General features: G+C 35.9%; 1 protein-coding gene across 3 annotated transcripts; it reads left to right on the plus strand.

The window, feature by feature from the left end:
- The first annotated feature begins 12,739 nt into the window (after positions 1–12,739).
- On the plus strand, positions 12,740–18,662 carry LOC113753171. 3 transcript variants are annotated; one of them, XM_027297304.1, is made up of 5 exons: positions 12,740–14,006; positions 14,851–15,053; positions 15,803–15,879; positions 17,256–17,303; positions 18,357–18,662. In XM_027297304.1, the coding sequence occupies exon 1, from the start codon at positions 12,885–12,887 to the stop codon at positions 13,575–13,577; it is 693 nt and encodes a 230-aa protein (XP_027153105.1). In that variant the 5' UTR covers positions 12,740–12,884; the 3' UTR covers positions 13,578–14,006; positions 14,851–15,053; positions 15,803–15,879; positions 17,256–17,303; positions 18,357–18,662. The 3 variants fall into 3 exon arrangements, with proteins under 3 accessions (XP_027153105.1, XP_027153248.1, XP_027153174.1); XM_027297447.1 differs by having other exon boundaries at positions 14,854–15,053; XM_027297373.1 differs by lacking the exons at positions 15,803–15,879; positions 17,256–17,303.
- Positions 18,663–19,951: the final 1,289 nt, after the last annotated feature.

The following is a 19,951-nucleotide window of genomic DNA, read 5'->3' on the forward strand; positions in this document are numbered from 1 at the left end:
TCGAACCCTAAATTTATGAGTAAGGTACAAGTGAGGCCGATTCAGTTACCCTATGACTTGGAAGTTAAAACACCTATTAGGGAAATCAAAGTTTGATTGCTAATTGGATGAATAGAAATTATGAGATATGCGTTAGAGAGTGTAAGTTGTTGATCAATTTGATAAGTTTAGTTATTAAAGGAATGATATTATCTTAGGTGTGAATTTTGAGGACGAAATTCTTTTAAGGAGGGAAGGATGTGAGGACCCGAAAATTTTCTTATTTTATCCTATTTACTGGCATATTTAAATATTTATTCACTCATTTTCTCCGAATTATTTATTTCAACCATTTTAAGTCCATTTATATGGAACAATGTCTCCTTTATGTTTTTAAAACGTTTCGTTAGCAAAATTTATTTTTCGGAGGCTCATTTAGTAAGGAATAACGAGTACATGTATTTCGAGATAATATTCGAATCAAGAGTGTAATAATCTTGGAGAATTAAGAATGATCAATAATAGACTAAGAAAAGTTAATTGAGAAATTAGAGGCGTGTGAGTTCAAAAGTTTCGCTTTATCGTGCATGAATCGGAAGTTCGGGTATATCGAGCCGGAACGGTAAGTGGAGATTTAAGAAACTTATATTAGACTACTAAAAATGAATAATTATGGTGTTAAAGAAACTACATTGGAGGTTTAGTGCACACGTATAACAAACAAGAGAGAAAAGTGGTAATCCGGGACTATACGCGCACTATTCCTAGTTGACTTTTGTAAGATTTTTTGCCACAAATTCCTCAAGCTTCCAAGGGAAGCTTCACACAACACAAAATGCTCTCTCTCCTCACTCCATAGTTCGGCCGAAAATAGCAAGGGAAAAGAAGAGAAAAAGCTCCACTCCATCTTGCTTAATCTTGCTTCCATTTCCTTCACAAATCACCACCCAACTCACATACCACTTGGAGATTAACTTGAGCTTGGAGGAAGGCTTCATCTTGGGGGATTTCTTGGAAGTTTAGTGGTGAAAAATTCTGGTTTCTTCAAGGGTTAAGAGGTACACCATCAACTCTTCTAATCTCTCCATTTAATACAAGATTTATGGTTGGTTGTGCAAGGGTTTGAACCCTAAGCATGAAACTAGGTAGAGGACTTGAGGAACCCACTTTATTTTGCTTTAATCTTAGGCTAGCGGACTTGATGAGACCTCTAGGCAGCTGCCTTGAGAATTAAATGCTTGATTAATGTTTTTTATGTGTTATATGAGATGATATTGGTTAGAAAGTGAAGGAAAAATCGAAGGAGAGTGGCGCATGGACTTGGCCGAATCTGCCCAGTGATCTTCATGCATGTTTCTTGAATTTTTGTTGGTTGTTTGGCTGTGAAATTAGCTGATATACATTGTATATTATGTGTAGAAAGTGTCTACCAAAAATCATTTGAATTGGTTGACCAAAACTTGATTTTCGAAATTGGAAGAAAACTGGAAAAAGGGTTCAGGCTGTCCGAATAGTGTTCCTTTGACCGAACATATCTCTTTGTACAAAAGTTGAAATTGAGTGCCATTAGTGGCATTCAAAATTAGACATCTGTAGCTTTCTAACGGTATAAAAATCACCCGCTAGTTCATTTTGAGTCGTCCGTAGTGAGTCGGCAAAGTTTACTGCCCTGCTGTGAATATCTGTCCGAGAGGAAGTGAGAAGCTGCAACTCGTGGCTTGAATTTGAACTACTTGTGAACTGATTTTGGAAACATTTTCTTCTGATGAAATGTGGCATTTTGAACCTAGTTTCCAATGCCACCAACCATTCATAATTTGAACTTGTATTGAGTGAGATATGGCCTGATTTTGAAAGTGCGATAAAGCTGGAAAACTGGAAAGCTTTTCCTTCTTGCTATCCGACTGGTCTAGTTTGTTGTGGGATGTTTTATTTCAAAAATTTTGATGTCAACCAACCGTCAAGTGTTTATTAAAGGTTTCTATGACCTTGGTTTCAAAAATGGATTGAATTTGGACTGATTTCATTGTGCAATATGTTTGGAAAAGAAATAAAAGCAAGAAGGCAGATTAGCATTGAAACATTTTATGAATTTTAGTCGTTTTGTCAACTGCCTTCCCACTTAAGTTTTTGTGTGAAATTTGATACAGGGGTAGTTCACCTATATATGTTTAAGTGTATCAAATTTGGTGTTATTTCAACAACCTTTCGATATCCAAATGGTATAAATTTTTAAATGGTATAAATTTAATGGTATACCAAGATTCCAATGGTATAAATTTTTCCAAGATTCCAATGGTATACCAAGATTCCAATGGTATAAATTTTTCCATTTTCAGACCTACCGAGTGTAAGATCTGATTTTTCAAAATTTGACGCGCAAAAACTGAAATTTTCCGACTTGATGAGAAGTGAGTTTTTCGAAATTTTTCCCTATCCTTTGATCGTGATTGATTGTTTTAAATTAGATTTCATGAAGGAAATCAGTTTCTTTTGTGTTAATAAATCCTCACTTTTGAACCTCGATTTTTGAGTGATTAAGGTTCTCTCTTTTGAGACATAGATTTAGTCTAAATAAGTGTACCTTCGTTATTGGTTAATACATGGTTGTGAGTGAAAATACTTGTTATTTGTTCAGGCGCTCAAGGAGATTTTCAAGAGAATCTCGAAGCGGACACCTAAAGGCTTAACTGCCCGCTCACTCACTTTTGTTTTGACTTGATAAGTGTCAAGTGCATGTTATGTGGTTAAATACGTGAATTGTTTTGTATCAATTAAGTGATTTGGTAATTGTCGAGACGAGTGTGTACTTTATCGCACTCGTTCTCTTTCACATGACATTATATTCGAATTTGGCTATGTGCACCATACTTGAAACCATCAATTGGAGCGTTGCCTCATCGACTTATATTCATATTCGAATTTGTGAGTCGTATTTGTGATTCGTATGTTGGAATCGTCGATTGGAGCGCTGCTCATCGACTTATATTCGTATTCGTATTCGGGGGACACCCAAACTCATAAGCTAACCTTGTAACTCAAGCCGGTATGGGTTTGGTCGAGAAGCTTGGTGAACCATGAGATTATTTGTAAAGCTTGATCTATTTGAGAGATCTCGCTTGACATACTCGAGTAGTATCGTCTTCTAAATGATGAGTGGGCCCGGAACAAGGGGTGTAACGGTGAACGGGATTCGTGAAGTAAGTGGAGTTCGAAGGACTAAATACCTACCCAAGTGACGAAGTGTCATCACGTGAAGGTATATGATTGAGACTTGGCAAAGCAAGTGGAACCTAACTCCTGAGAGCTCCCGTATCCTTTTCAAGTGTATTTTGTGTTATTTTATGGATTACTAGAATGTTATAGCTTTATTTCTCGTATAAGTTTTATGGCTACTTGAATTACGTGCTTGCATGAGTTTCTTGGCCTCACTAAGCGTTAGCTCATCTCATTAGTTTTGTTTTCCTTAACAGGACCGGATGGAAAGATTTTTGAAGAAAAGCCGACTAGATTACTCTTTTGATTAGTACCTTGGTTGTAATTGTTTAGTCGTCTTATAATGGTTGTATTTTGGGATTTGATGTATCTTTTGAGAACTTATAATGTAAGATTTGAACGTTTACCTAAGAAAGCGACTTTGATGTACTTCGATTTTTATTTTTGGATCTTTAAATTTGGATTGAAATTGTACCGAATCCTGGCGAGACTTAGGCAGGCGTCCCGTCGATACCCTTTGGTTCGCCTTAGGAAGAAATGGGAGCGTCACAGTATCCCCTGTAAGGAAAACAAAAATTAAAGAAATGAGCTAAAAACCCAGTGAAAAGCCGACTAGATTACTCTTTTGATTAGTACCTTGGTTGTAATTGTTTAGTCGTCTTATAATGGTTGTATTTTGGGATTTGATGTATCTTTTGAGAACTTATAATGTAAGATTTGAACGTTTACCTAAGAAAGCGACTTTGATGTACTTCGATTTTTATTTTTGGATCTTTAAATTTGGATTGAAATTGTACCGAATCCTGGCGAGACTTAGGCAGGCGTCCCGTCGATACGCTTTGGTTCGCCTTAGGAAGAAATGGGAGCGTCACAGTATCCCCTGTAAGGAAAACAAAAATTAAAGAAATGAGCTAAAAACCCAGTGAGGTTCCTAAACAAGTAATCAAGCAATTTAAACAAGGACATTATTCATTGAAGAACAATTAATCGAGAAAACATTCACAATATAAAAGCAATGAGAACACACTCATTAAAAGGATACATGCTCACGTGGAGCCATTCGTTCATTCATTCGCCAACCATTTTCCTTATCCCTACAATTATTAAAAAAACATTTGCAAGTGAAAACTCCTCCAGTGTTCTTGACATTCATTCATTGATTTCATTTCCCGCCACTAGCCAATTCACTGGCCAGTTCTCCACCAACCTTCGTGGTCATATTTGAGTATACCAAAACACTGTCCCAGGGTCACCAGCGGCTCGACCGAGTCCGCTTCTAGCTCGAGCCGACTAGCAACGAAGGACAAGGACCCAGTTCAGTCAAAAAGCTTACATTCATGCACAAGTAGCGTTCAATTATTTAATTATTAAAAATTTCACGTTAACTTGGGTTGAGTGCGATAAAGTACACACTCGCCTATCGAAAATTCATTTCATAATTATTGAAAAGCATTTAGCATTCAAGCAAACATTCACAACAGTCCACATAGTTATTGGAAGTACAACATACAAAGAACACCCACCAATATGAGCAAGAGTTATGTCAAAAGTTTCCTTCCGGGTTGTACTCCGGATCACCAAAGAAATCTAGATCAGTCAAAATAAGGTATTATGGTTCAACTGATACGAACGGCACCAACCGTGTGATGCAACCCGTACAGAAAAGGCTTGGATCTAGAAGGTAGAGACTCACGTTGAAGACGACGAACGCAGCGGATCACCTAAACCCGTTGATCACGTGGTCAACGAACCTCGGTACTTGTAGAAGACGCCACAATCTAGCGCGGTCCTAGATTGATAAGTCAATTGAATACCTAAGATACAAATCTAAGATATTCAAGGTGCTTCAATGAAGCTTGAGAGAACTCTCAATGTAATTTTATTAATCATCAAAAACCCCCTATGAAGGTCTCTTGCATTGGCTATATATAGCCATACAACTTGAAAACCTAAAGTGACTTGAAAACCCTAACATGGCTAGGCTAGGCCTTTGGCCCGATTCCACTACTCAAATCCCCTATCTAATGGTCAGCTTATAATCGATGCAATGAAGGCTTTAAGCTGGCCCAATATAACCCAATAAAAGCTAATTAACCAACTTAAGTAATAGTGAGCCTAGACTCTCTAAATCGGCTCCAACTCAACATGAGGTCTTGGACCGAATTTATTCCTAGCAAATAAAATAGAAATCTGGAAAATAAACTACTAACTATTACTAAAAGATTCAATCTCTTGCAGCCCAAAACATGACCCATAAGCGGCCCATATTTCGTATCATCAACTAATCAAAATCTAGATGAACCATCAAAACTCCAGAAATTACTAGTGCAAATTTGAAAATACAGTTTTAGAGTGAACAATAACATTTGAACTTCCAAGTCATGAAAAATCTTGAGTCATTTCTCAAATTCAAACATAACGAAAGAAAATTCCAGGAATCAGTAGTTGAAAGAACAACCAATCCCAAATTGAAGTGAGCAAATGTAATTCAAAGTTTTCGAGATAAAACTAACACTTTTCATCTTAGTTGATACCAAATCTTGGTCAAAAACAACTCGTATACTACTATTGAAGTGCATTCAACGATACATATGTAACTTAAGATCCAACTAACCCTAAAATCAAACCTTACATCTCACTAATCTTTATAAGAGCAAGTAATAGAAATTTGGGCAGCATTTCCCCTATTTTCTTACTTTTCCCATCCAAGTACAACTTGGATTCTCCAATCCAACCACAAGTGATAACCAACAACATTCATCTATTCAAGGCCTCAAAACCAACCAAATAATAACTTATCACCATGGACCAAAGCTGGAAACCAATCTAAAGAAGAACTGATAAATGGCAGTTTTTGTCATCCTTCGGTGTTTTGGTTGTAACTATAGCTAGGTATATCGGATCGATATAAATTTTATGGTGTTTCAAAACTAAGACATAGACCTACATTTCCTATGAAGACATCAACACCCAATTCTCGTATTTTCAGGGTAAAAAATTGAAATCTCAGAGAAAACAGAAAGATGTCAGTTAAACAGGGCATTTGGGCATTTAGGAGTATTTTAGTCATTTCACAAGCTACAATGCTCTGATTGAGCTGAAATTTTTTGGGCATAAAGCTAACTCAATTCCCTACAATTTTCATGTTTTGAACAAGAACTGATTTAGCCTTTATCATGGACGAATATGCAGGTCAGATTGGTTCCAAAAACAGGGCAGAATCACTACAAATGCTGGAAATTCAACTTTTACTCTAAAAAGTCACAACCAAACCATTAATCCCTTCACCAAATCCATATCCTAGCTCAATAACATCACTTACTAGGTAAACAACACTAATCAAAACTGAAAAATGCAAACCCTAGCTGAAAATTCTACTACACCATCAAAAACTAGGAAATCAACCATAGCAAGTCAAGATTGAAAGCTTCTATACCAAATTTAGCAAGATTAAACAAGAGAAGAGGAAGTTCAAGCCTTATACTTTCCAAAAGCTTCTTGCAAGTGACCAACAAACCACTATCTTCCAAAAATTTCACCACACCAAGCTTTCCAATCACCAAGAGGTAAGTTTAATCAGTTTGGTTTGTGTGATTTCAGCTCAACAAAGAAGAATCAAGGTTGGAGTTGAAGTTGTTTTTCTCTCTTTTTTCCTCTCTTATTTTTGGCCAACATGAAGAAATAAAGGAGGAAGATGAGCCAAATTAGAGATAAGAAGGAAAGAAAATTTGCTTGGTCAAAGTTGGTTTGATTTCCGCCAAGTGTCGCTACAAGATGGTTCCTTATTTTTTTTTCCTTTTCCCCCTCTTCATTTGGTCAAGAATTTCGGCTGAATGGAGGATATTTTAGGGCTAATTTTGCTAAAATAAAAGTAAGGAGATTAAAGTAATAAAGTAGTGTTCAAGTGGTGTACTCACTCGGTAGCAAACGGTGTACGTCGGTTCAAGCCGATTTCCTTAACTCGCGCGTACTAGTGTTTTGACTTATGATTCATTAAATTATTAATAGCACTTCTAATCACACACTTTTCCTTATATAAAACTCACTCTTAACCACCAAATTTAATATACACACCTCACCAATTAATCACACTACCAAAATACACCAAAATCCTAACTTACTTTAACTTGAAAAGTAAAAGTAAAACTCTTGGCTCAAAAAAATAAAATCACCATGGGATTTAGAGCTAGTAAATAGTTAAATAATCAAGTAAAGAAACATAGAAGGAAATATAAATTAATTTTTTCAAAAATGGGAGAAAATTCTAAAGGAATTTTCGGGTCCTCACAGCTGGAATTTCCTATTTTAAAGCTAAAAAGTCACAATAAAGCTACTGATCACCTCACAAGTCCATAGCCAAGCTCAAAACTAACATATTATGGATAAATAACATAAATAAAGGCTAAAAAATCATAACCCTAGGCTGAAATTTCACTAATCTTCACCAAATCTAGGTTATCATCCATAAAATTCCAAGTTTCAAGTCATCTTCACCATGATTTGCAAGAATAAGAAAGAGAAAGGAATTTGTTCATTTTATACCTTCAACCCCTTGAAGAAAATGAATAAACCAAGGCTTCCTCTCCAAAAACTCTTCGCTACAAGCTTCCTTGCTTCCTTAGTGCTAGTTTGTTTGGTTTAGGTTTTGTGATTCTAACTTAAACAAGGCAAAATCTAGATGAAAATGGAATTTTTTTTCTCCTCTCTTTTCTATCCTAAGGTTCAGCCAAGACAAGAAAGAAATGAAGCAAAATTTGGTCCAAAAGAAAGATAAGAAGGAAGAAAGTTGTCTTGGTCAACTTATCTTGGATCATTGACACTTGCGAAGGCCAAGTTTTTCCTTTTTTTTTTTTTCTTTCCTTTTCTTAGTCAATCATTTTGGCTGGCTTTAGGGTTAATTTAGGGAGGATTAAATGAAATAAAATCAAGGAGATTAGGGTAAGAAAGTGTGAGGACCCATATTTTATTCTTACTATAGTTTATTTTATATTTATTTTGCCTTAGTGTTATTTAATTTTGCTATTTTGCATAAATTTTCTCGAATTAAGCTTTTATTGCACGCGCGTCGAAAGTTTCTCGAAAGTCGCGCCGGCATGACTAATTGGAGATTTGAGGAATTAGTATTAGACTAGTAAGTGTGAGTAATTACAGTGCTAGAGGAACTAGCTTGGAGGATTAGTAGTTAAATGTATCAAACAAGAAAGAAAGTGGTAGTACGAAACACTATTGAGCCACTATTGAGAGTTGACTTTTGCACAAAACTTATGGCTAGCCTTTCTTCATTTTCCCTCCACAAAATCAAACACACAAACACTCCCTCGCTTTCTCATCCTCTCGGCCAAGCAAGGAAAGGAAAAGGGAGAAATGTGACGCGCCCACTTCTCCCAGGGGCGAACCCAAGCGTATCCGCGGGACGCTTGCCCAACTCTCGCTAGGATTCGGTACAAATTCAATTCAAACTTAAAATCTAATACTAACAATAAAAATCGGAATAAAAGTACGAAGTCATTTCCATACGTAAATATTCAATCTTACATCACAATTTCAAACTTACAATTACTTTTTCCAAAATATACAACTTCCAAAAGTTGTCTAAACAATTGCATTCAAAATTCTAATCAAATGAGCCATCAAGTAAGCTTCTTCATAATTCCTTCCATTTCAGCTCCTGTTAAGGAAAACAAATCTAACGGGGTGAGCGCGGATGCTCGTGAGGCCAAGAAAACATGCAAGACACGTAGTTCAATAACAATAATACTTACACAATAATGGAAACTATAACATTCTAGTAGTTCACAATTTATAATAAACACACTTGAGTAGGGTGCAGGAGTAGGATGCAGGAGCTCTCAGGAGTTAATTTTTCAATTGATTTGCTCCAGGTTCAATTCAATACCTTCTTGTGACGACACCCCGTCACCCGGGTAAGTAATTAAATTCGTAGCACTTCACTTATTCCATTTATGTTTCTGAGACGACTCGAGAGGTACCTCCCACCAAATCGGTGTGGTACTTGCTATCGTTTAGGGGTTTAGGGTACTGAGACGATTTGAGAGGTACCTCCCACCCGAATTGGTGTGGTACTTACTATCGTTCAGTTTATAGTTCTGAGACGATTCGAGAGGTACCTCCCACCCGAATCGGTGTGGTACTTACTATCGTTCAGAAGTCGATGAGACATCACTCTAATCGACTAAGAATGCTTTGTGGTTCTGAGACGATTCGAGAGGTACCTCCCACCCGAATCGGTGTGATACTTACTATCGTTCAGAGGTCGATGAGACATCGCTCCAATCGACTTATGCAACCATAGCATATTTTCCCAAGTCAAGTCATGTCAGGTCAAGCAATTCAAGTCAGGTCAAGCGATTCAATTTAGGTCAAGCACGAGTCATTTATTTCAAATGAGAACGAGTATGGTAAGGTACACACTCGACTCTATTTCCAAAATTTCAAGTCATTGATATCAAGTAAGCACGTATCAAGTTCACAGGATTTCAACTATTCATGCACTAATAATAATCGAGCACGTAATATCCATGTACAATTGTCAATCATATTCATTCATATATTAAGTATCACGTAGTTACACGAGAAAGAGGACGAGGGCGATAAAGTACACCCTCGCCTTGGTAAGTTTACGTATCATGTATAACACTCGTATGACTAATATCTCAATCACATAAGTATTTAACATACACTTGACACTCACCAAGTAAACAAGAAGAAAAGTCGCTTTGAAGTTCAAGTGTCCACCGTGGGATCCTCTTGAAGGTCCTCGCACGAGCCTGAGTAATTAATAATTATTCATCACACATAAACCCCAATTATCGAAGAAGATTGCACTAGTGCACAACCTAAGGAAATCTCATGAAAATAAACCCCAATTATTCGTAAATCGAGGCTCAAAGATGGGGTTTTAAAACACAAGAGCAATCGAGTTTTCATCTTTGAAATCAGATATAAAATGTTTAAGTAATTTCGAAGGAATAAGGAGAATTCGAAAAGCTCCATTTCCTTAAGATTCAGAAATTTCAGTTTTGATACGAGATTTTTGAAAAATCGTATCTCACTCTTTACAAGTCTAAAATTGGAAAACTTGGTACTGTTGGAATCCTCTTCCAAAGTACTAAAAGTTCCTAGAATACTCTTTTCCATAATTCCAAACGGAAAGTATTCAAAAATTAGCTCAAAGTTGCTGTTTTGGACATTGAAGACAGGTTTAGGTTGGTTTTTGGCCAACTTTGAAAATTCGGCAAAATTCACACAGTACAAACCAGCCTCTGAAATTGTAACTCAATTAGTGTTGCAAACAAGGTTTAAAACACAACAAGCGGATCAAGAATCAGAGTTTTGAGCACCAATATATGGTAGCTCAAAGTTACTAGAATTTCCTTGTTAAACAAGGGTTTTCCCAACTCAACTCATGAACTTTGGAAGTTTAGTTGAGCAGTGAAACGGACTCAGAATGGTGCCAAATTTAGCAGTATAATACTACCATATAGAGACTATTTCTCTGTAAAATTTCGTAGAAAAATACATTCGGAAAGATGGTTAACGAAACCACTAGAGTTCCAAGGAGTTCCAAGGCAAATCTGCCTTGGACTTCTGTTTTGCCGTTTTCAAGCATTTGGCCAAGGAAAATCCCTCAAACATGGTTCATTAGTGTAGACAAGGTCTAATATTCATCCAATATGTGTTTGGTAGGTGGTTTACACAAAGAATTTCGAATAACAAGTCCCAAACCAAGATTAGTTAAGGATCAGTCCAAAATGAAGAATTCCATCACTGAGTCAGTTTCAAACTTTGGTCACAAATCACTCAATTCAACTTGGAATTGAACGTGGTTGGTGGCGTTGGAAAACACATTCATAAAGCTACAATTTCTTAGAAGAAACTATTTTCAAAATCCATTCATAACTAGCCCGCATTTGAGCATCAAGTTGTAGTTCATGTTCTGCCTTGTAGTGAACCAATGAAACAGGACAGCAATTTTTAAACAAATGGTTTGGCTCACTCAAGTGGAACCAGGATGTGCATTTTATACCAATAGAAAGCTGGGGATGTCTAGTTTCCATTGCCACAAACGGCACTCGATTCCGACATCGGAGTAAGAAGTTATAACCAAAACAAGATGACTTCCTGGGCAATCCGGAAAAATTTTCCAGTTCTGCCAAACATTGGAAATCAACACATTTGACCAACCAAATCATGTTATTTTTCAATGAAACTTTCTACACCATCCATATAACATATATATATCACAAACAAGCCATTAGATCCTCAAAAATTTGCACCAAATTGCACGAACATGGCAGGGGTAAAATGGTCACTTTTGTTCATTGCATCTTCCTTGAGTGTCTACCAATAACCCAACATTATTCCACTAATATAAGCACTAACCCAACACTAATTTCATCATCATTCACCAAATCAGTCCATCCAATCAAAGTGGGAGTTCATAGAGCCCACACAACAATTTTTTCAACATAAACAAGCTACCCATATGCATGCATGATCTTAAATGTGCAATACTACTTCCATAAAGCAAGGTTTTAAGAGTTGATCGTAGTTTACCTTCTTAGATGAACTAGGACAGAAATTTTGGTCCAAATGAAGTCCAAGAAAACCGTGGAAAGAAGCCCTCTTTCTTAGCTTGATGAAATCTCCAAGTGATTTGTGAGTTGGATGCAAATTTTGAGATGAAATGGAGGAAGATTGGTGCAAGAATGAAGAAGCTTTGCTTCCTTTCTTTCCTTTGCTGTTTGGTCGGCTATTTTGGGAGGAAAAAGAGAGTGTTTGGCCGGCACTTGAGGTGAGAAGAGAAGGGTTTTGATCTGGTGTGATGCTCCCTTGAGAAGCCTAAGAATGTGTGGCCCAAAATGCTCCAAAAGTCAACTAAGGAGAGTGCGCGTACGCGCGCGTTTCCTCTCTGGTTTGTTTCACTTGTGCACTAAACCTCTAATGTACTTATATTCATACTATTATTATTCACTCTTAATGGGCAAAAAATAAAGGCTTTAAGTCCCTTAATTGATCGCGCGCGTAAAAACGCGTACTTCCAATTTTGCGCGATAACGCTTAACTTTCAAAAAATTCTTATAACGATTGTATTACTAACTAATACTTGAGCACTTAAACATAAAAATATTCGGGGCAAACAGGCAATTAAATATTTTAATAAACTCGTAATAGGAGTTTAAAAATAAATAAATTTTTGCGAGTCCTCATGACTTTTTCTTAATTTACTATTGATTATAAGTTTTTTAAAAATTTTAACTATAGTAACCTCAAAATATTTCTCAAAATTTTTAAACTATACACTTCAAAATATTCAAAAATTACACAGTTCAAAAAGTTTTTAAAAAACTTTTACAGTAAACTACAGTAAAATTTTAGACAAACATTCAAAAAACTCACTTGCCAAACGGCCATTGTTGTAAGCCTCTCCAACTTCCATGCGTTCAAAGTTCAACAAATAAATTGTTTTATTTGGATACCGGGAAACTTCATTCCTTGAAAGCTAGGTGGACTTGAAGCTGAATCCAGAGATGCCAAGTATATTCAAAGCCATATCCAGAATTAATAGTTCAAGTCTTCAGAATTTCATAGCATCGACTTACTGTTTACTAAATCGGAGCAGCTATAGCCTATCAGAGTTGAAGCTCTCTCAGCCTTGACTTGATAATATGGCCGCAGAATCTCCACGGCCTCTGCCACCACCACCACCTCCACCCCCCAATTTGGACGACTACACACCATCGGCTACCCTAATCCCTTTCCAACATCCAATCCCCATTCTCCGTGGGCCTCTAAGGGCCAGTTCATCTGACAATCCAGAAGCTGGCCCACTTATCCTTGCATTCAAGGACCCGCAGTCATGGGCCTCTGCGTACAAGGCGTGTGAATCCCAAATCACCCAACAATGCGAAGCTGGAGCTCGAATTGGCTGCTCCCTCGCCGCATCCAACAAATGCAAACCCTCCTGGTGGAAAACCCTAACGGGCGGCGTAGCCAAACAAGATTATGCGGAACGGGCAAAATGCGAAGAACGTGAAATGGAGGCTTGTCTTGAAACTGCCAAGGATAAATGCCGAGAATTTTCAAAAAACAAGTGTATGACGGCGTTTAGGGATGCTAAAGTTGCCATCAAAGGCTTGGATTTGGTGAGGAATAGGTGGGAGGTCTCAAAGTTGCTATCTTGGGTGTGTTTGGAAGGCAATAAGCATGATGGGATGGTTGAGATGATGAAATTTGGGACGTCCTGGGTTGAGTTTACAACTCAATTCAACTTGACGAGCTGTAAAGGAAGTGATTTATTGGGTTCAGGCAATGCCAAGGACGTTGATGATTTTTTAAGACGAAATGGCAGGAAAATGTAAAATGGGATGCTTGGAGCTTTTAATTTGAGGAATAATAGTTATTTTTCAGGAAAAATTGGCAAGAAAGATCAAATTTTGATGATAACCATTGCAGAATGGGAGTTTCTGGTTTCAGAGTCGTCTGTGATGGCGGTGGATTTGAATGACAATAGTGGCATTTTATTTCCTTTTGCGGTTAAGTTTTTTACTTGGTGTGTCGATTTAATATCTGGATTCTGTCGAAAATAGTTTCTGGTTTCAGAATCGACTGCGATGGCAACGGATCTGAATGACAATGGTGGCATTTTATTTCCCTTTGCAGTTCAGTTTTTGCTTGGCGTGTCAATTTTATATCTGGATGCTGTTGAAAATGGATGCTGTAGTGGACAAATAATTGGAAGAAATATGTGAAAGTATTCAGGCAGTACTCACCAGATTGATTTACCTTCGGTACAACTTCTTTATGGAGCTTTTAACTTTATTAGACTTTCAAATGTCACATTTTGATTAGATAAATAAACATATGGTATGCTGGCTGCTGTTGTATTCTACTGCCATCCAAGACTAATTGCTTTTACTTGCATGGCAAAAGCTATGCGAAGTTGGTTTGTTCGATAAGGAATTGTAATAGTGACTCTCTACTCTTGCCACATTAAAGTGCTGCTTCACATGTTGTTAGTTATCATTTTGTATCATTTATCCTATCCCTGTATGTATTAAAAACAAAAAGATCTTGAAGTGGATCAGGGTTGTTGAGAAATGAGCTTTACTTGTAACATTTGGCGGAGGTGTGATCTGTGGTTAGTAATGGAGCTAGTTTCCATGCTGTTCTATATGTTGCTGTGCCACTTGCTATTGTCTTGGTTCCTTAGCAGATTGTAACCACAATCAAGGTTGTAAGCTTGAAAAAGAATGATACAAAGTCCTCATGTGGGATGCTGCTGATTAATTGTTATGACAAAAATTAATATCATTCTCTCTACATGTTTTTGAAATCTCTCAATTTGTAAAATCTGAGTCGTCAAAAATCACATCTAGACCTGAAACTTGGTATGATATTGTGGTACAAACTTATTTGATGTTCCTTGTATGTTTCACTTGATTTGTTGATTTACAATATTTGCTTTTTGGTTTTCCAGATTGACTGACTGGTAATTATATTCTGATTATTTTTCATCTTTCTCTCTTTACTGGTAGATCAAGAAAAGTTTGTGAAATTAGCTTCTACCAGCAAAGTTTGATCTGATATTACCAGTCAGATCTGATATTTCTTTGGTTCTTGTTCTGTTTTCAGCAGAGGTTTGGCGTGTTTTATCAAGAAACATTCAGTTGATGATGTGCTTTAGCTGTTCTCCTGGACAATGGCTAATTTCTATCTTCAGGAAGCTAGCGAAAAGGAAGAAAGCATATTTGACAATTAGAGACAACATAATGCAAGTTTCGCAGCTAAGCGGTTGGTATCAGCACACTCTTCAAGTGCATTAAATCCAGTAAATGGTTAGTTGTTTGAAAGCCTAAACTACCTCCTTGTCTGAAAATTATTTGTCACTTATGGGCAACAAACAAGAAATGACCTTTGAAGTTAATACGATTTTTATGTTGAATCTGCCTTTTGCTTCCATTATTGTTGCATAATGTCAACTTTATACCAAGAAACTGCCACTTTATACCAAGTAATGCTGAGGGTCAATTTGGAGTTAAGTGGTTATCAATGTATCAAAATTCTCATGTTTTTGGTGTTTACACTTTTTATTCTCAAATTCAATGGTGACTTTGGCTCTGAAATTGTATGTGTTTTTCTTCTTTTTGAATTTAGTTGTTTGAATAATGTACTTTTGGGTTTTGTAGGTGCAAATATAGAAGATTCAATGTTCTGTCTTTTTTAGAACCATTTTCTAGAATGGTAACTATTATATAATTGGAAAGTAATTGTGGATTATCAACTTTTATGTTTATGGTCATTAATAAATGAACAGTAAATTAAGGATGGGTATGATGCCCTTATGTTTCTTAATATTTTGTTCGCAGGTATAACCTGTAAAACCCACGATTTTTGGCCCATTTTTGTTATCTTGCCCAATTAAATTAAATGGTAATTTACCCTTGGTAATAGTAAAAATAATTGCAGGTTAGGTTAACTGGTTAATTAAGGGGTACTAATATAAGTAGTACTAGGGTTAGGGTTTTATTAAAACCCTAGACAGAAAAATAAGCTAAACCTTACCTTTTTTCGTCTGCCTCCCTAGAGCAAGAGCCGTCAGAGAGGAGAGAAGGAGAAGCAGGCCACATTGTCAATCAATCTGACGACTAGGCACCTAAACCTGTAAGTCTCGAGTTAACGCAAGAAAACCTCTCTTTTAAGTTTTAGTAGTTGTATTAATCGTTCTAGGAAATCTTATGGACATGTATTGTTGCTACATAGGTTTATATATATATGTGTCGATAAGATTCACATCTGGATTAATAGAAATAGGGGGGGTGATTTTAATCCTGATATTATAGGGTGTTTGAATCTGTTTTAAAAAAAAAAGAGGAAAGGGAAGAATACCAAAGGTTGGCCGAAAGACCGAAGCAAAACAAAAACAAAAAAAAAAAAAAATTAAAGAGGTTGTCGCCGGCACTTGCTGGCGGCAATGAATAAAAGCCATGGTTGGCCTTTCGGCCAACCAATGGAAGCAGAGGGCCGCCAGCCTTGCTGGCGACCATTGTTAGTCAAAGATGGTTGGCCTTTTGGCCAACCATGGACCCCACCCGAGAAAAAAATAAATAAATAAATAAATAAAAATAAAAATAAATAATGATAATAATAAACAAAAAATAAATAAGTAAAAAGGGATGCAATTTAAACTTGGACCAAACTATAGTATAAAAATTTAGTAAGTTTTTAATAAATAAATTTAAATATAACTAGTCCATTTTTATAGTATATCGTGAATATTAAAATTCAGGACCCAATTTAAGATAATTGTTAGAATTGAAAGGTTAGTTATGTAAAATTTATACTTAATTAATTACGTCTAAGATACTTAAATGAAAATCTAAAACATCTTAATCTAACATTATTAAGTCAATTTAGACCATGTAAGATAAGCTCTAGATTGTTGAACAAAGCGCCTAAAATAATAATAGTAATAATAGTAACAATAATATGGACGAAACAAATAAAGGATATAAACGAAAATATAAAGATAAATACAAGTGTAATAAATTAAGACAATAATTATAATAATAAAATAAAAAATATATATATGTACATATATACATAAATAATAATAACACCTACGCACGCACAAAGGTAGGAATAAAGTGAAAGGTAATAATAACTAATTAATAAATATATGTAAGTGGTAATAAAGTAAAGTAGCAATGACACGGACGATAATAATAATAATAATAAATAATTATAAATTATAAACATGTATAGTAAGATAACAATCAAAATAATAAACATGATTATGGATAATTATTTTAAATTAGAAAACGTTACAAAAGGGGAAGCTTTCCAAATTAAGAAACTTTCTAAAAATAGAAACTTTCCAAATTAGGAAACTTTCCAAAAATAGAAATCACCCAATTTGAGGGAGATGCTATTAGGATCCATTTAATGGTCTAGGTACGAATCTTATGCTTACTTAGAGGTTGTATATTTATGCATCTATAGGAAGTAACAACTAATTAGGGAACTCATGCGTTTGATAGGTACGGTACAAGGATTTAAGGTAGTTCCACTCGAGCAGCCAAACAGAGGTAGGTGGTACTTACCCTTCTGAGATTTCAAATGTGCAAAATGAAATTCTTGTTTTCAATCCTATTTTGTTGTGTTGACTCGAAAGGTGTTTGATTAAATGCTTTACTTGATATTTATGAAAGTTATATTTTACTATACAAAAAGGACCATGTGACTTATTTGAAATGTTTGATATGTTTCCTTTATACAAAATGAGCTGAATCTTTTATGAAAGCAAAGATTTATGTATACGATATATGAAATGAATTTTGACAAGTAAAGCTCAAAACAGTCATGGGATAGACGGTAGGGGTTATAGTCCTGTATAATGGTCATGGTAGTCTGGTATAAAGCCTAGCCGATTGACCGATGGATAAAGTCATGGTAACCTGGTATAGAGCCCAGCCGATTGACAAGGTCAGGGTAGCCTGGTATAAAGCCCAGCCAATTGACCGATTGATAAAGTCATGGTAGCTTGGTATAGAGCCCAGTCGATTGACAAGGTCATGGTAGTCTGGTATAAAGTCCGGTCGATTGACCCAAGAATGAAATGAGATCAATCGATAGTCGCGAAATCTATTGGTCGCCCACCTGGAAGGGGTTTAATCTCTAGGCTGAGTACTCAGTACCCGTTCATTACATGTACTTGTTATGAGCTGATCTGAAAGAATGATTTATGAGCCGATATGGAATGATTTATGAACTGGTTTGAAATTAGACTTATGAGCTGATTTGAAATGATCTATGAACTGATATGCAACGTTTTACAGGATCATTTATGAATGGATATGAAGAGACTTATGAATTGTTATAAAGTGATTTTTTTGACGTTACAATTTCTCATGTATAAATATCAATAAGATGCCTTTTGAACTGCTTGTCATTTCTTTACTAATGATTGTTTTATAAATGACGTTACTTTCAAAATTATGGATGTGAATGATTTGCAAACGATTTGAGTTGTACTTCTATATATATGTATCTATAAAACTAAGAGTGCATGGTCCAACAGAGGGGTAAATATTACCTACTGAGCGATGTGTCGCTCAACCAACCTCTTACCATTTTTGCAGATTCTGAAGAGTATGAATTGGTTTACGTAGAAGACCCTGAGGATGACTTTTATTAGTTTTATCTGAATAGAAGTTGACAGGCTAGCTACTTCTAGTTGTTAGTCTTATTTACTTTTGTTTCCGCTGTTTCAATTGGAGAATAAATGTACGAACGTCTTGAATATTCGTAGACTTTCTTTTATATGTAATTTGTACCGCACTTCATTTAGTTATGTCATTTAGTACTTTTAAAATTAAACTAGTTAAGGTAGCCTTGTACTCTTGAGTGGGACTTGGGAGTACGGCGGATGTCATGTGACGGGCACGTGCGGGCTCGGGGCGTGACATAACCATATTGTAGTTTGCGTTATGCAGACATGAAGGGCTACTGATAAATTGCTATTTTTGCTTAACATCATTGGACTTTTCATACAAGTTCCATGAAGGTTAGAGTCTCAATCAACTTGGTGTGAAGTCTCGCCTTGCTGCAAAAGAATATTGTTTTTTTATTTTTGTTTCTAGGTTGTTGGTTTTCCAATATGCTTTCTATTAGATATTTTCTCTTGATTTAGGGAAGGTGGATTTGTATATTTATAGAACTTTAAAGATTAAATTTGAGGTGAGAAGAGGGGTTGGCAATTGGTGAATTTGACGAATCATTGTTCAATATAGCATTGATTATGGCATCGAGCTTTGGTCAAATATTAGTAATTACAAGAAAATTTGCTGAAAAGTAGATCTAATCCTCTAGCCTTTCTAAAGGTTTGAGTCTCAGGTAATATCAGCCTGAAACATTCAGAGTTGATTCATTATTAATCGAAAACTTAAAATGGTGCAGTTCATATTATGTAGTATTTGCAGTAGTGTGGTCTTTGTTATGGAAACCTTTATGGTAGGAGGGGCATTGACCGTTCCTACCGTAGGTAGAAGAGCAGAGCATGACACGTGTATTTGGAAAATGAGGTGTTAACGGACTCGTTATGTTGCAGTGCTAACGCGCGTGGAGATAAACCAAACGAACGTGTCTGGATGCAGCCAACCAACGAATACCTACGCTGTTGTCATATATACAGTGGGTCCTATGCAATAGTGTTGGGTTTCCCGCCATTCATTGTGCCTTTTTTTCCCTCCAATTACTGTGTATGTTTTCCTTCGTTCACTGTGCATGTGTTTCCCTCCCAACAATTATTTCATTGTTTCCCCACTGTTTTATTACATTCAAAAAATTCTGAAACTACTATTTTCTGCACCTAATATACCAAAAACTTTATTAAAATTAATAACAACATACCAACAATATATACCCATGACATAAATATACTAAGTAATCATAAAAATTATTAGGATTATATAGTTATTTTAGAAGTTGCTCACAAACAACGTGCAACTAAACTTTCCATTTAAACTAACGATAGTACGAAAAAAAAAACAAGACTAATTAATGAAAAGACGATCTCGAAAAATTTTTAATTCACAGTCACAATATGTGAATTCGTGATAAATACAAAAAAGTTGGTAGCAGAATTTTTTTTCCCAAAATCATATCATTTACAATTTCCTTAATTTCATGTTCACACTATTAATGTGTTCATTTTTTAAATTTAATACAATTACAA

This window comes from Coffea eugenioides, chromosome 1 (genome assembly GCF_003713205.1).
Source record: "Coffea eugenioides isolate CCC68of chromosome 1, Ceug_1.0, whole genome shotgun sequence".
NCBI lineage: Eukaryota > Viridiplantae > Streptophyta > Magnoliopsida > Gentianales > Rubiaceae > Coffea > Coffea eugenioides.